At 45.1% G+C, this 13849-nt stretch overlaps 2 protein-coding genes across 2 annotated transcripts; both read left to right on the top strand.

Annotated features, from left to right (window-relative positions):
• Nucleotides 1–2197: 2197 nt before the first annotated feature.
• On the top strand, nt 2198–3359 carry LOC110291881 (histone H3). The gene has a single exon (XM_085835649.1). The coding sequence runs from the start codon at nt 2897–2899 to the stop codon at nt 3305–3307; it is 411 nt and encodes a 136-aa protein (XP_085691775.1). The 5' UTR covers nt 2198–2896; the 3' UTR covers nt 3308–3359.
• Nucleotides 3360–3900: 541 nt separating this feature from the next.
• On the top strand, nt 3901–5282 carry LOC110291049 (histone H2B type 2-F). Its single transcript, XM_021157993.3, has one exon. It carries the CDS (start codon nt 3965–3967, stop codon nt 4343–4345), a length of 381 nt encoding a protein of 126 aa, XP_021013652.1. The 5' UTR covers nt 3901–3964; the 3' UTR covers nt 4346–5282.
• The last annotated feature ends 8567 nt before the right edge of the window (nt 5283–13849 follow it).

Raw genomic sequence — 13849 nt, 5'->3', positions numbered from 1 at the left:
ATATATTTGTTTATATAAGTACATATAAAATATTGCATGCCTAATAGTTCATTTAATTTTTTTTGTTTGCTTTTCACTGTATGGAAAAAGTTGAGCTTCTTGTACCCACCCCCAATTAATAAGATACCAGTTCTCTGTCTCTAAACTTTAGGCCCTGGCAATGTGGTTTGTTTTCTCTGAAACAGGGTCTTACTGTGTAGCTCTGGCTATCCTGGAACTCTCTATGTAGACCAGGTTGCCCTGGAACTCACCTGGATCTACTTGCCTCTGTGCCATTATACCTTGCTTGGCCTTTTTTTTTTTTGGGGGGGGGGGCTAATTTTTAATGAAAAACTTCAGGACATTTCTGAGAAATAACTGGAGAGAAACAGTTTCTTCTGTATCATAACCCCTGTTCTGGTCAAAGTTTCGATCCAGAATTTCCCATGAATATCACTCTAGTGTCAGGTAGAGACCAAGCACAGCGGAGGGACATGACTGGATTGTCGATGAAGTCAATGTGCAGCAGAAGGAATACAGATTAAATTTGCCTGGGCAGCGAGGATTATCTTTTTTGGAAGGGACACTGATAACCTTCAAAGTTTACTTCTTGATTTCTAGTTTCGTGCCATAGAATTCACATCTACAATGGCATCCTCATTTCTGAAGAGTACAAACCTCTTACAAGTATAATTGTAGAAGCTAGACAAGAGGAAGACTCTTGACTTTTTTGCTGTCTGTTAAAATAAACCCTACAACTCCTGGACTCTGTGTCTGAATACAGCAGCTTTCTCTTCCTCTTAGAGGAAGTGGTCCAAGATCCCCAGCCAGTGGCTAAGTATACAGACAATGCTGTACATTACATAAACATATACAGCACTGTATGTCTCCTTTAGTATATGTGTAAATACGTATGGTAAATTTTAACTTATAAATTTGGCTCAATAAATAGGTCAAAGCTATAAAAGCAGACAATAATAGTGAAATTTGTTTGCACTTTGGAGCCCTTATTGCATAAGATCAAGGTTACCTGAACATAAGCCTTGACAGGTGTTTTGAATGGAGGCTGCTACTAAGTAAATAAGTCATGTGTAGCAAGGACATGCTGGGCAAGGGGACGATTTATGTCCAGGTGAGAGGGCATGAGAGGATAGGCTTACAATGTAAAATAAAACTCCTGACTTCTTTTCTGGAATTTTTCACTTATTATTACCTAAACACTGATGAGGGCAGAAATAAAAATCTCAGATCAGGGAAGTAGAGTCTGAAGTTTGAGAATCTCTTTCTGATTTAAATAAACACCCACATGCTTTGTGCTCCAGTACATACATTACAAAGAAAATCTTACCAGGAAACACGATACCTGGTGTGGGCACCATCCATCCCCACAGGGCAGGTCCCCTTCTGATGGGAAAGGTCAGCAGCGTTTGAGAAGCCCTGAATGGTTTGATTGTACGATATGAAGAAGATGTTTCTGTGTTTCAAGGCTTTGCCGACTGATCCATCTCACCCTAGATCCACTTCTATAGGAAGCATTGCTGACTATGCTTAAAACATTGTTAAGAAATGACCACAGGAAGAAGTAACAGTTCCCATCAGTGATACTTTTGTGCCATATTTTGGAGGTTACTTCTGCTCCTGAAGGATTCTTAAAGAAATTAATTAAACTGCCAAACTTCTACCTGTGTTTAGTATTTTGGAATCTCCTTAAAATCAATTTCATTTTACTTGGATTTCAGCGAAAAGATAATACATTTTTGTCACCTCAAGGAAAGTTTTAAATATCTTGGGCCTATTTTTACTTTCGGGTTTGAATTTTAAGAAGGTTGGTATACAATGCTTTTTTTTACCAAAAAATCAGGCATGCTATTAAAAGCTTTACTTTGAACCAGGCCATAGTGGCACACACCTTTAATCTCAGCACTCAGGAGGCAGAAACAGGCCAGCCTGGTCTACAGATGGAGTTTCAGGAACCCAAGGCTACATACAGAAATACTGTGGTGGCCCACGCCTTTAATCCCAGCACTTGGGAGGCAGAGGCAGGCGGATTTCTGAGTTCGAGGCCAGCCTGGTCTACAGAGTGAGGTCAAAGAGTCAGGGCTACACAGAGAAACCCTGTCTCGAAAAGAAAAGGAAAAAGAATCAAATAAGTAAATGCTCATTTGCTTTGAAAGTTATTTTGATTTGACATCTAGGTGACAGGTTTAACTATTTAGTAACTGTTCTCCACTGGAAAGGCGGTATTAATACTTCTAGTCTTATCCTTCTGTTATATAAACATTTCATCTGCAGGACTTAATTGGCCGTTAGTGTAGAAGGGAGGTGGAAAGAACGCACTCTAGACGGAAGGAAAGGCGGGAGCGCCATACATAACGATAGTCAGTGTGCGGTAAATGTAAGACCGGCTTGGGTAGGGTTTCGAAGTAGGTAAAACTTAAGTTTGCATTTGGTTCCTTTCACTATACATCGTTATGTCATCCTTCAGCCGTGGTACAAAGCGTTCAAATCGCTGGGCACAATGCCTGAGGTTAAATAAATGCTAACTGTCGGGGAAGAGTTACAGTATCTGGTGACTCGCTACAAAGTGAATCGCAGAACATGAAAAGGGCAAGTTTGTTTCCAAAGAAACCTGTTAGAAGAGCACACTGCGTGAGAAACACTTTAAACACTGCATTTAGGAAAGTTACATCAACTGAAAAGCACTATCTTTTTAAAACCGTCTGTGGTTCATAAATACAAGAAGGAAAAGTATCAGGAGAGAAGGAATAGTGTAACCATCTTGAAACTCAGCAAATAGGATCGAATTCTACCCAATCAGACAGCAAGTCCAGAAACTCCTGCTTTCTGGGCCCAATCAAGACGAAGATAAGTCTATAAGTATGGCCACTTGGCGTCTGCAAGCCGAAGTCGCGAAAATATGGCCCGTACGAAGCAGACCGCCCGCAAGTCCACCGGCGGCAAGGCCCCGCGCAAGCAGCTGGCCACCAAGGCCGCCCGCAAGAGCGCCCCGGCCACGGGCGGCGTGAAGAAGCCGCACCGCTACCGGCCCGGCACCGTGGCGCTGCGCGAGATCCGGCGCTACCAGAAGTCGACCGAGCTGCTGATCCGCAAGCTGCCGTTCCAGCGCCTGGTGCGCGAGATCGCGCAGGACTTCAAGACGGACCTGCGCTTCCAGAGCTCGGCCGTCATGGCGCTGCAGGAGGCGAGCGAGGCCTACCTGGTGGGGCTGTTCGAGGACACCAACCTGTGCGCCATCCACGCCAAGCGCGTCACCATCATGCCCAAGGACATCCAGTTGGCCCGTCGCATCCGTGGGGAGCGCGCTTGAGCGCCCCGTCTCCCATCCACCCCCCACAAAGGCTCTTTTCAGAGCCACCTACGTTGTCAGTAAGAGTAGCTGTGTCACCTTTGCAATTGTATTTTCAATGTTTCAAATACACCCTCAAGTGTGTCAGGCCTAACAATTGCCAGTAATCACTCAGTAACATTGAACCTCATTCTCAGGTTCGTTCGATTTAGAGCTGGTCTTGGGCTCACTACTCAAATATGGGCCAGTCCAGAAAAGGAGTTCTAATTAGGTTCTCAAAACTGTGAACCTGAAAAGTAGCCCCATAATTCTAAGCGAGATACCTAAGAGCGATAGTTAACTTAATTCAACCTGGTGTTTTAAGGATCTGAGCGAAGGGAACATAAAGAACAGCTGAGGCAAAACTGCCGCTCTCATTAACTGGCTAACATGAAATGGGAGGCTGCGATTGGCTAGAAAGACTTTCCTCTAAGCACCACCAAGGCGCGCAACCAGAAGCGGTTTGAGTAGGCTCCGCCTCCTTGACGCTGACACTGCTGTAAATTAACCAATAAAAATGGAATACCGTGTGAAACCTCATTTGCATACAAGCTCTATAAGTACCGCATAGCAAGCCGCGCTGCAACAGTCCGTAGTTTCTCGGTCTACCTTACATTACATCTTTAAACGCGGAGGAAAATGCCGGATCCAGCGAAGTCTGCTCCTGCCCCCAAGAAGGGCTCCAAGAAAGCTGTCACGAAAGTGCAGAAGAAAGATGGCAAGAAGCGCAAGCGCAGCCGCAAGGAGAGCTATTCTGTCTACGTGTACAAGGTGCTGAAGCAAGTGCACCCGGACACGGGCATCTCATCTAAGGCTATGGGAATCATGAATTCCTTCGTGAATGATATCTTCGAGCGCATAGCAGGTGAGGCTTCCCGTCTGGCGCATTACAACAAGCGCTCGACCATCACTTCCCGGGAGATCCAGACGGCCGTGCGTCTGCTGCTGCCGGGAGAGTTGGCCAAACACGCAGTGTCGGAGGGCACCAAGGCCGTCACCAAGTACACCAGCTCCAAGTGAAGTGCAGCAGAGACGTGATTGATCGGCTTTACCCAAAAGGCTCTTTTCAGAGCCACTTAAGTTCTCAAAAAAAGACTGTAAGCACTAAGGGTCTATGATCTAGCAGGTAAGGTTAAGCCATGAGTCTTACTCTGCAGCGCTCTGGTGCAATATCGAGCGTTTCAAAGTGTTGGGCGAGTAGGGCGCGGTGTAGGGTTATCGCATCACTAGTGGGGTGATCTGTCTATTTAAGGCTGGGAACGTATCTTTCCCACTTATCTGAGACCACCTCACCATTTCCTATGGTTTCAAAGCTGAGACCAGTCTCACTGCCCTGAGCATCTATGCTCTGCCTAGATCATTATTAACCGGTCAGCTATTGCCATCAAACATAAGTATCCCAAGCAATGCTGAGCAGGGTTATCTTCAGGAAACTCACGTTCCACTTCCTGCTGAGTGAAGACTGCTTGGCGGTAAATCCTATTTGCTGCGCCATTTCGCTGCCTAACTACATCCGTGCTTTTATTCAGCATCGGCTCTAGTTGCAGTTTTCATAGCACTGACTAGCTTTTTCCTAAATCTTCTGAGCACCCAAAGTGAGGTGTACGCAGCGGGAATGAGGCTCACCTTGCTTGGAGTCTTACCCTTCAAGGCAGAATGCTCTTGAAACATTTTCTCTGATTCTTTTCTGGCCAATAAAAATAGTGGAGCCCTTTCTAGGTTGGTTAGGGTTAGATGAGATAGTGGTACCAGCTGTAACAAGCAGCTAACAGTGCATCCTGTGGTAGGAAGCCATGCAGCCACCTCGGCGGTTCCCGCACCCTTTTCCCAACAAGTGTGCGTACAGATTTGGTTCTCTAAGCTCTTGCATTGACCTCCTTACTGCATAAGACATGTTTGCGGTGAGACATCTAGACCTGTAGGGCGTCATTCTGTAGACACTTGAAGTGGGTTTGATGATGTCTTTAATCCCAGCGCTCTAGGAAGCAGATTCTTTTTTTTTTTTTTTTTTTTGGTTTTTTTTTTTTTTTTTTTTGGTTTTTTTTTTTTTTTTTTTGGTTTTTTTTTTTTTTTTTTTGGTTTTTTCGAGGCAGGGTTTCTCTGTGTAGCCTTGGCTGTCCTGGAACTCACTCTGTAGACCAGGCTGGCCTCGAACTCAGAAATCCGCCTGCCTCTGCCTCCCGAGTGCTGGGATTAAAGGCGTGCGCCACCACGCCCGGCTTAGGAAGCAGATTCTTAATGAGATAGGCCAGCATGACTTTTGGTTATAGCTTACAATCAAATGATGGTGGCCCAGCACTCCAGGAAGCCAAGCAAATGGACATCTGAGTTCAAGACAAGCCTCATTTGCAGAACTAGTTCCAGGGCTATGGCCTAACTAAGACAACACAAAGAAATCTTGTCTCCAAAACAGTTCACATCAGTGCCCTTAGGGGAAAAGTACATTTAAACACTCCTTCCCAGCTTTTAGTTGACAGTTCTGAGTTTTGATGATTTAACACAAAAGGGAGCCAAGCAAAAAGAAATTACCTATAATTCATCTCTGCTATTTCTGATTGATACTGTCTGTATTCTATCTAGCTTGGCTTGTTTATTTAGTCAGGATTCATGAATAATAAGCAGAAAAGGGTGTGGTGAATAATGTGCTAGTACATATGAGGCTTGGGGTTAAATCACGCAGGGGCACCTGGTCTTCTGCGGTGTCTACACTGTGAAACTCTGAAGGATTTGCTTGTCAATTCCTTTGTTGGGGACTTGTTTCCTGAGTCATTTTAAGTATCTAAACAATGACTCATATTTTGATAGTGATTTCCAGGCACTAGGTGATAGAAATTGTACTTAAATGACCATTCCTTATCCCCCAGTGAAAAATAAAACAAAAGTATGTTAATACCATTTTAGGGCTGGCAAGATGACCCAGTATGTAGAGGTATTTGCCCAGTGGCCTGAGTTTGGTCCTGGGAGCAAACACACACACAAAAAAAACCCCACAATAAATAAGCAAATATGATTCTTAGAATTAGGAGAGTTCATCACCGTAAAATTTGATTTCCAATCATTTGCTTTCAAGAAAAAGAATGCCCACCCCGCTCCCTTGACTATCTTATTTGTGATTGGGGGAGTGGGGGGCGGTTAAAGAAGAAGACCATAACTGAGAAGTTCTGGCTCTGTTCTGAGGAGAAAAGCCAGGTTGCATAGATTATAAACACAAACCAAAACAAATTGTAACAATTCTTCCTAGCAGGAAGAAATGGTATTTGGCTGAGTCTGGTAGCACAAGCCATTAGTCCAAGCACTTGGGGGACAGAGGTAGGTAGATCTCTATGAGTTCAAGGCCAGCCTGGTCTAGTCTTCATTTGGAGTTCTAAGACAGATCCCTACCTCACAAACAACCCAGAAGTTGTATTTGAGATTATAAGCATTGATTGAGTCCAAAGGATTGAGTAGCCCCATACAACTTGCAGTTGTCAATAAAGCTACATCATAGACCATCCCTGACACTATAGAAAAACAGTGTAGATATGGAAGGGTAATGCCTAAAACCTGCGTGGGCCAGGGTACCATGCAGACACTACTGCAACAAACTAGCTGCTGTGTGGCTTTCGCTGAGGTCTGATTGGTTATTGTTTCTTTTTTAAGATCTATTTATTTTATGTACATGAGTACACTGTAGCTGTCAGACACACCAGAGGAGGACATCAGATCCCATTACAGGTGGTTGTGAGCCTCCATGTGGTTGCTGGGAATTGAACTCAGGACCTCTGGAAGAGCAGTCAGTGCTCTGAATCACTGAGACATCTCTCCAGCCCTGGATATGTTTCTTAATATGCATTTTCTCATCTTCAAATTGAGAATAATAGTAATAGTTATACAATCTTCAGGAAGTGACCAAGTTGACTGAAACCGCCATCGTCATAAGGATTTTGAGAAGCATATCTCACAAGACTGATACCTACACTATATTGTGTTCAAAATGAAAAGTTTACATTGTTTTCAAACTCACAGGGAACATTGATCAAAACTGACCACCACTTTTGGGAGACCAAAATCATAAAAGACCCATTCAGTGATTACAAACCAATCACAAATTCTCCACAACCTGACTTCTACTACTACTACTTCTTCTTCTTTCTTCTTTCTTCTTTCTTCTTTCTTCTTTCTTCTTCTTTCTTCTTCTTTCTTCTTCTTTCTTCTTTCTTCTTCTTCTTTCTTCTTCTTTTTCTTCTTTCTTCTTCTTCTTTTTCCAAAAAGTACACAGGTTAGAGGGGATTTCAAAATAAAATCTTCTCATTCATCGGGAATAACAATAAGATAGACCACTGTGTGCCAGACTCTCCACAGGTGAGCAGGGGATGGCATGTGCTGAGTCTGAACTGAAGAAAGGCCAGTGTGGTGAATGCCTTTAATCACTGAACTGGAAGGCACAGGCAGACAAGAAGAATGGATTTAAGGGAAGGTTAGAATGGGTTAAACTTTTAACAAAAAAAAGGAATAAAAAAAAAAAAAAGGAAAGTCGAAAGGGTAAATCAGAAAAGCAACAGGAGAGCAGACTTCCCCAGTCTACCAAGGCTGAATTAACCATAAAACCAAAGGCTTCCCTAACATAGCCTCTGAACAGTCAACATTGAAAGAGAAAAGGCATATAGCTGGTGGAGTTAGATGCATGAGATGCTTGTAAGTGGTATGAACTTGGGGCTTGGGTTTTTGTTTTGTTTGGGATTCTGTGCATGAGTGTTTTGTCTGTATCTACATGCATATCCAGTGCCCAGGGAGTTTAGAAGAAAAATGTCAGATCCCCTGGAAGTGGAGCTACAGATGGTTATAAACCCGCATGTGGTTGCTGGGAACTGAATTTGGGTCCTCTGTAAGAGCAACAAGTGTTCTCCATCAATGAGCCATCTGCCTGGTTCATTGTTGGTTTGGTTTGGTTTGGTTTTGACTCTGTACCTTTCCAGTGGGCAAGATGAGGAAGAGCAATTTTATTGTCTATGAGTTTTGGACCGACTAATCTACATTATGTGTCTCGTCTACCCAGGTGGCCTGACACTCCATAAGTATCGAGGAGGACCTTGAATTACTGGTCCCCCTACCTCCACTTCCCTGGTGCTGGAATCCCAGGCATGTGTCTCTATGCTTGGTTTATGCTGTTCATGCATGCTGAGCAAGCACGCTGTCAGTGGAACTACATCTTCAGTACTCCCCAACCCTGAAACCTTATGGAGTCCCAAATTGTCTACATACGTACTAGTGTTCTGCGAGGTATGGGAAAGGACGGGGGAAGACTGGCCTTCTCATTGCCAACCTTAACATAAACTTTTCTGAGGGTTAGCCTTTAAACTGTTGCAGCTATGAGGCATGACTTCTGAAGATTCTGCCTATGCCACTTCACACAAATGGGAGATGTAGGAACGGTTCTAACAATACTTCTAGAAGGAACGTTCTAGCACTACTGTGAGATATAAACAGTAAGCAGAGATACTTACATAAGTAAGTGAGTAAGCAGAAATACTTTAGCATGTGTAGGAAAGTCAACATCAGGCCTGTCCTTTTTCCCTAGCGCCCCCCCTCCCGCCCTGATAGTGCAGTCCTCCATATTAAATCATCTCGTGGAAACCAGCCTCATTTTCAGTAGTTTTGAGACCGCTTCCTCTTCCCTCCCTGGCGATTCTTTTTTTTTTTTTTTTTTAAGATTTATTTATTTATTATATGTAAGTACACTGCAGCTGTCTTCAGACACTCCAGAAGAGGGCGCCAGATCTCGTTACGGATGGTTGTGAGCCACCATGTGGTTGCTGGGATTTGAACTCTGGACCTTCGGAAGAGCAGTCGGGTGCTCTTACCCACTGAGCCATCTCACCAGCCCCCTGGCGATTCTTTATCACATATTTTCCATTTTGTTTATATTTTTGAAGTTTGGGTTTTTTGTTTGTTTGTTTGTTTGTTTGTTTGTTTTGTTTTAGGACAGGGTCTCTGTTATGTAGTTCTGGCTTCCCTGTACACTAGGTTGGCCTTGAACACCCTGAGATCACTCCCAAGTGCTGGAAATAAAGGTATGTGCCACCACCCAGCAGCTTATCAAATTCTTCACTGCGATTCTCCCCAACCCCTCAAATTTACTGACCAAAAAGCTTAGATTTTTCAGCTTTCTATGTGCACTTGTCCATTCAACCGATGGTTGTCACATATTCCGGAGTCCAGCATTCTAGACTCAACAGTAATGTGTAGGTTTAATATGCGTCTTAAGGGAGCTGAGGGTTCAGTTCTGCGTGGGGTGTGCCTCTCTAGCCTGCAGGGAGTCCTGGGCTCAGTCACCTGCAATCACTTGGCAGTGCGCATCTGTAGTCCCCGCACTAGCTCAGCAGTCTCTAGAGTGTGTTCCAGACCATGAGACCATGTCTAAAAAGTATCTCAAGTAATAAGACTAATCCAGAGCTCTTTCCACCTCCCTGCCCTGCCCTGTCCTGCCAACTTGCTCCTTAGTGCAGGGACTGCAAGTTTTAATGTTCTGAGCCAAAACTCTGACCCCACCATTAACCTTCCCACGTTTCCTGCTAGTGAATTAGAAGGGGTTGTTGATCCTTCCTCCAAAATACTGTAAATGTGACCGTTTCTCAGAAGTCCCACGGCCACACGCTGCCCCTCCTCCCACTCCGGCTCCCTAATTAGTTTCCTACAGTCCCCTGACTTAGTCTCTGGGTTGGCAGTAAAGTCTGTAAGACCTCTGAGGGCCAGCTACCCACAAGATCTCCATTCTTTTTTCTGACTTGTCATCACTGGGTAGGAAGATCTAGGCTAATCGTCGGCCCCTCCTAGGGGACAATCTGTAAATTCAAAAGATGCCAAGTAATAGCAGGCCCCCAAATACATTTGGCTACTCCGGCTTTATCCCCAAACCAGGCTAGAAATCGCTGAGCCTTCTGAAATGGGCCTAGATTCTCCCCTGGGAATGAGTACGGTTCTCTATTAGCAAGCCTGGAAAATGACAACCCCTAATTGCCTACTTTGTACTGAGGCCTGGCAGGCCTGGTAATTAACTACAAGACCCTGACGATCCAGGAAGCTTCTTGCACTGCTCTAGGAATGAAGACTCCCCACGACCACACCACTCCTATCCCAAAAGGCATGTGGACACACGCTCCTCCTCACCAGCTGCATCAGACCCCTTCGGGATGCCTCGTTCTCAGCTCTGGAAACTTTGCACTAAGGATATACTGAGCTACCTGTCTGCCCGCTCTCTGGCTCGGCTGACCCTCCCTAACTAGCTCCAACAATGCTGGAACCTGCGCGGAGGCCGTGTATGCTGGACACCGAGGAGGCAGAGGTCGCAGTCTCCTCCTGCTTGCTCTTTGGCGTCTACCCACCAGAGCCTCGGGCTAGGCGGGACTTTGAATCTTCTCCCGGCAGCGGCAGCAGCAGCTGCGAGCCCCAAAGGCAGCCACCAGGGGTCGCTATGTGGGTCCTCGACCGCGCTGATCAGACTGGCGGGCTGGGGTGAGTCGTTCTGCAGCTGCGCATTCGCGGAGACTGCCAGCCTCTCGTGATGCTGTGCTCGCGCAGATGCAAAGTGAACCATCATTACCAAGAGCTGAGTCTGCTTTGGAATGGGGCCCTTCCCTATACCAGAGGGAATCGGACACGCACCACCCTTTTCCACAGGCTTTCTGCTGCCGCAGACTCAGTAGAGATCATTCACTCTTGTCTGCTAGGTGAAAGCAATTAATCGTAAGGTTTGCGGGAGACTGAAAAAGTCCGCCGAGGAGCGTTTCGGGTCACGGGGGTCTCCGAGCTTTGGCAATGATGACCCAACCGCACGCTGCCTGCATTGTACACAGATGACCACGCGATGGCGCCAGCGAGTCACTTCGCCCCAAAGTCCTATTTTCTCTTCTTTTACTATGTATCTAGGTAGGGGGTCTTGATTGGAGTTTGTTTTCTCTGCCAGTTAAAGAATAAACGGCAGGGGGGAAATGTTGTGGAGCAGGTAGCAAAGGGTAAATCTCAGACACAGCAGACAGAATCAACCCGTGAAGAAAGATTATTAGGCTGAGAAAACACAGGCACACAGAGTACAGCACACAGAAAGATTGAGCGTGATCTCAGGAAGTTGGCCTTTTCTGGAGGAGTGGGGGGCTTGAGGATCTTTTAGGGGAATCTTCTCCTAGTCTAGGAGTTGTCAGTTTGAATAAAGACAGAGAAACTGATAGGCCCACATTTCTGGATAAACATGTACTAGCCTGGCCCTGTACTTGGACTGCGCTGCCTGCCCATGCTGGCAAGAGAAAAAGTCCACCCAGTCTTTGCCTCAGGTCAGGAGCATTAAAAAAAAAAAAAAAAAAAAAAGGCAAGTGGCTTGCCATACTGTCTGTTACCTCCCACACATGTCTATCAAATATCTAAATCCTAGCTCTTTGTTTTCTTCCTTTCTATTTTGTAACCTGATTGGGAGGTGTCACATTGTCCAAAAGGCTGAACACACCTGCATGCAACAGACAACTAGGTGGAGTGATGGACAGATGAGGTGTCTGCTAACCCAATTGTCATTTGCCTGCATGCTTTTTCTTCTAATGATAACCAGAGAAATTCTAAGTCCTGACCTTAAAGATGCAAGTCTTTATGGAGGACAGATGGACAGATAGATAGGAGCCACAGACAGACTTTAAAAATAAAATAAGATTAAAATTGAAAAAAAAACAAAACAAAACGGGAACTTCTAGCTTGTTTTTCCTCCTTCTGACCAGAGGCCAAGGCCCGACAGCTTGAAACAAAAGGCCAGCAGGCTTACTCTCTCCCACTAGCTGTTTCCACACACTCCCTGTGCTGCTCAAGTAAGCAAAAGGCCTGACCTTGACTATTTATCCAAAGTTTATTAGCATCTAGCCCAGGGTGGCCCCAGTCTCACGGAGTAGCCTAAGATAACCTGAACTTCTGATTCTCCGACCTGCACCTCCAGAATCTGGTTTTATTTCTTTGTCTAAACTGAGCAACTCTAAACAGGGGAGGGGACTCCCACCAAGTTCTAGCCCACCAAAGACTGTGTGAACCTTTGCTGCCCTGCTGGTATGTGTGCGCGCGTGTGTGTGTGTGCATGTGGTATGTGTGTGTGTTTATGTGTGTATGTGTGCATGTGGTGTGTGTGTGTGTATGCATGTGGTGTGTGTGTATGCATGTGGTACATATGGGGTGTGTGTGTGTGTGTGTGTGTATGCATGTGAGGTGTGTGTGTGGTGTGTGTGTATGCATGTGGTGGGTGTGGGTGCATGTGTGTGTGTGTGTGTGTGTGTGTGAGTTCCCTTGCCTTGAATAAAAGTTTTAATAAAACCCATCTAGTAAAAGTGGTTTTCACTCATTACTTCTGCTGCTGTGTCTGGGATCCTCCTTGCTGCTAACTGTTGTACTGGAGATCTCTTGTGCCTTTTAATTCTTTAATTGACAGAAAAACAACTTGATCCAAACTCCTCAACAATAACTAGTTCACAGAAATACAATCAGAAACAAAGATGTCCCCTTGCACATTAGAGGAAAAGTAAGTTTGCTTTATAAGTTATGTATAGCCCCTGATATGGCAAGCTATTAGATTTGATCATTCAGAAATATCGAGCTTGCTTTCTGGTACAAAATAGCATCAGATGTGAATGTTTTTGGTTGGTTGGGTGGGTGGGTTTTTTGTTGTTTTTTGGTTTTGGACCTTCATGGCAGCTTACAACTGTCTGTAACCTCAGCCCTAGTGGATCTGACACTCTCACACAGACACAGACAGACAGACATGCAGGCAAAATGCCAATGTACATAAAAATAATAAATTATTTTAAAATAATAAAATAAATGGCTCATTGGGTAAAAGCACTTGCCACACAAGCATGAAGGCTTGAGTTCGAATCCCCAGAACCCATAGAGAGGCAGACATAGAGGTGAGCGTCTATATTTCCCACTTCCTACACTAAGGCATTAGTGGAGAGAGAGAGTCTCCAGAATACCTCACGTGTGCGGGGGCAAACAGCAGAGACCCTGTGAGGACCTGCAGCAAAGGGTGTGCGCACGCCCACACTCACACCCACGCACACATCCACCTTACAGACTCACTGAAGAAAGGAACTGTCAGTCCAGGGAGAAGGGTCAATGGGTAAAGTGCTCGCTATACTGAGTTCATGCTTCCACCTAAGAGACTGGCATGGCAAGGCTTGTCTGTAACCCATGTCTGTAGCCCAGTGGTGCAAGGACAGGGGTTATCCTGGAGGAGGCGCTGCTGGCCAGCTCTAGGTCGAGTGGGAGCTGCGGTCGAGAAAGATCAGGTGGAGAGTGATTGGAAATGACACTGGAAAGCAACCTCTGGTCTTTGACACACAAATGGTGAACACACCTGTGCACACACACACACATATGTACATGCTTACACTAAATGTATAAACAGTCCCTATAAGTTTTATTTGAGCAAAGGGATCTTGTAAGACTCCAAAGGCTTTATAAATAGTCATTGTAGGTGCCTCGTTAGCGCAGTAGGTAGTGAAAGGAAATAAAACTTGAGAC

The sequence above is a fragment of the Mus caroli genome, unplaced genomic scaffold (genome assembly GCF_978045245.1).
Source record: "Mus caroli unplaced genomic scaffold, Mus_caroli_1 scaffold_3, whole genome shotgun sequence".
NCBI lineage: Eukaryota > Metazoa > Chordata > Mammalia > Rodentia > Muridae > Mus > Mus caroli.
This window is presented reverse-complemented; position numbering and strand designations above follow the sequence as displayed.

Coding starts and splice junctions, on each gene's coding strand:
- LOC110291881 (XM_085835649.1), top strand. CDS start 2,897: ATGGCCCGTACGAAGCAGACCGCCCGCAAGTCCACCGGCGGCAAGGCC.
- LOC110291049 (XM_021157993.3), top strand. CDS start 3,965: ATGCCGGATCCAGCGAAGTCTGCTCCTGCCCCCAAGAAGGGCTCCAAG.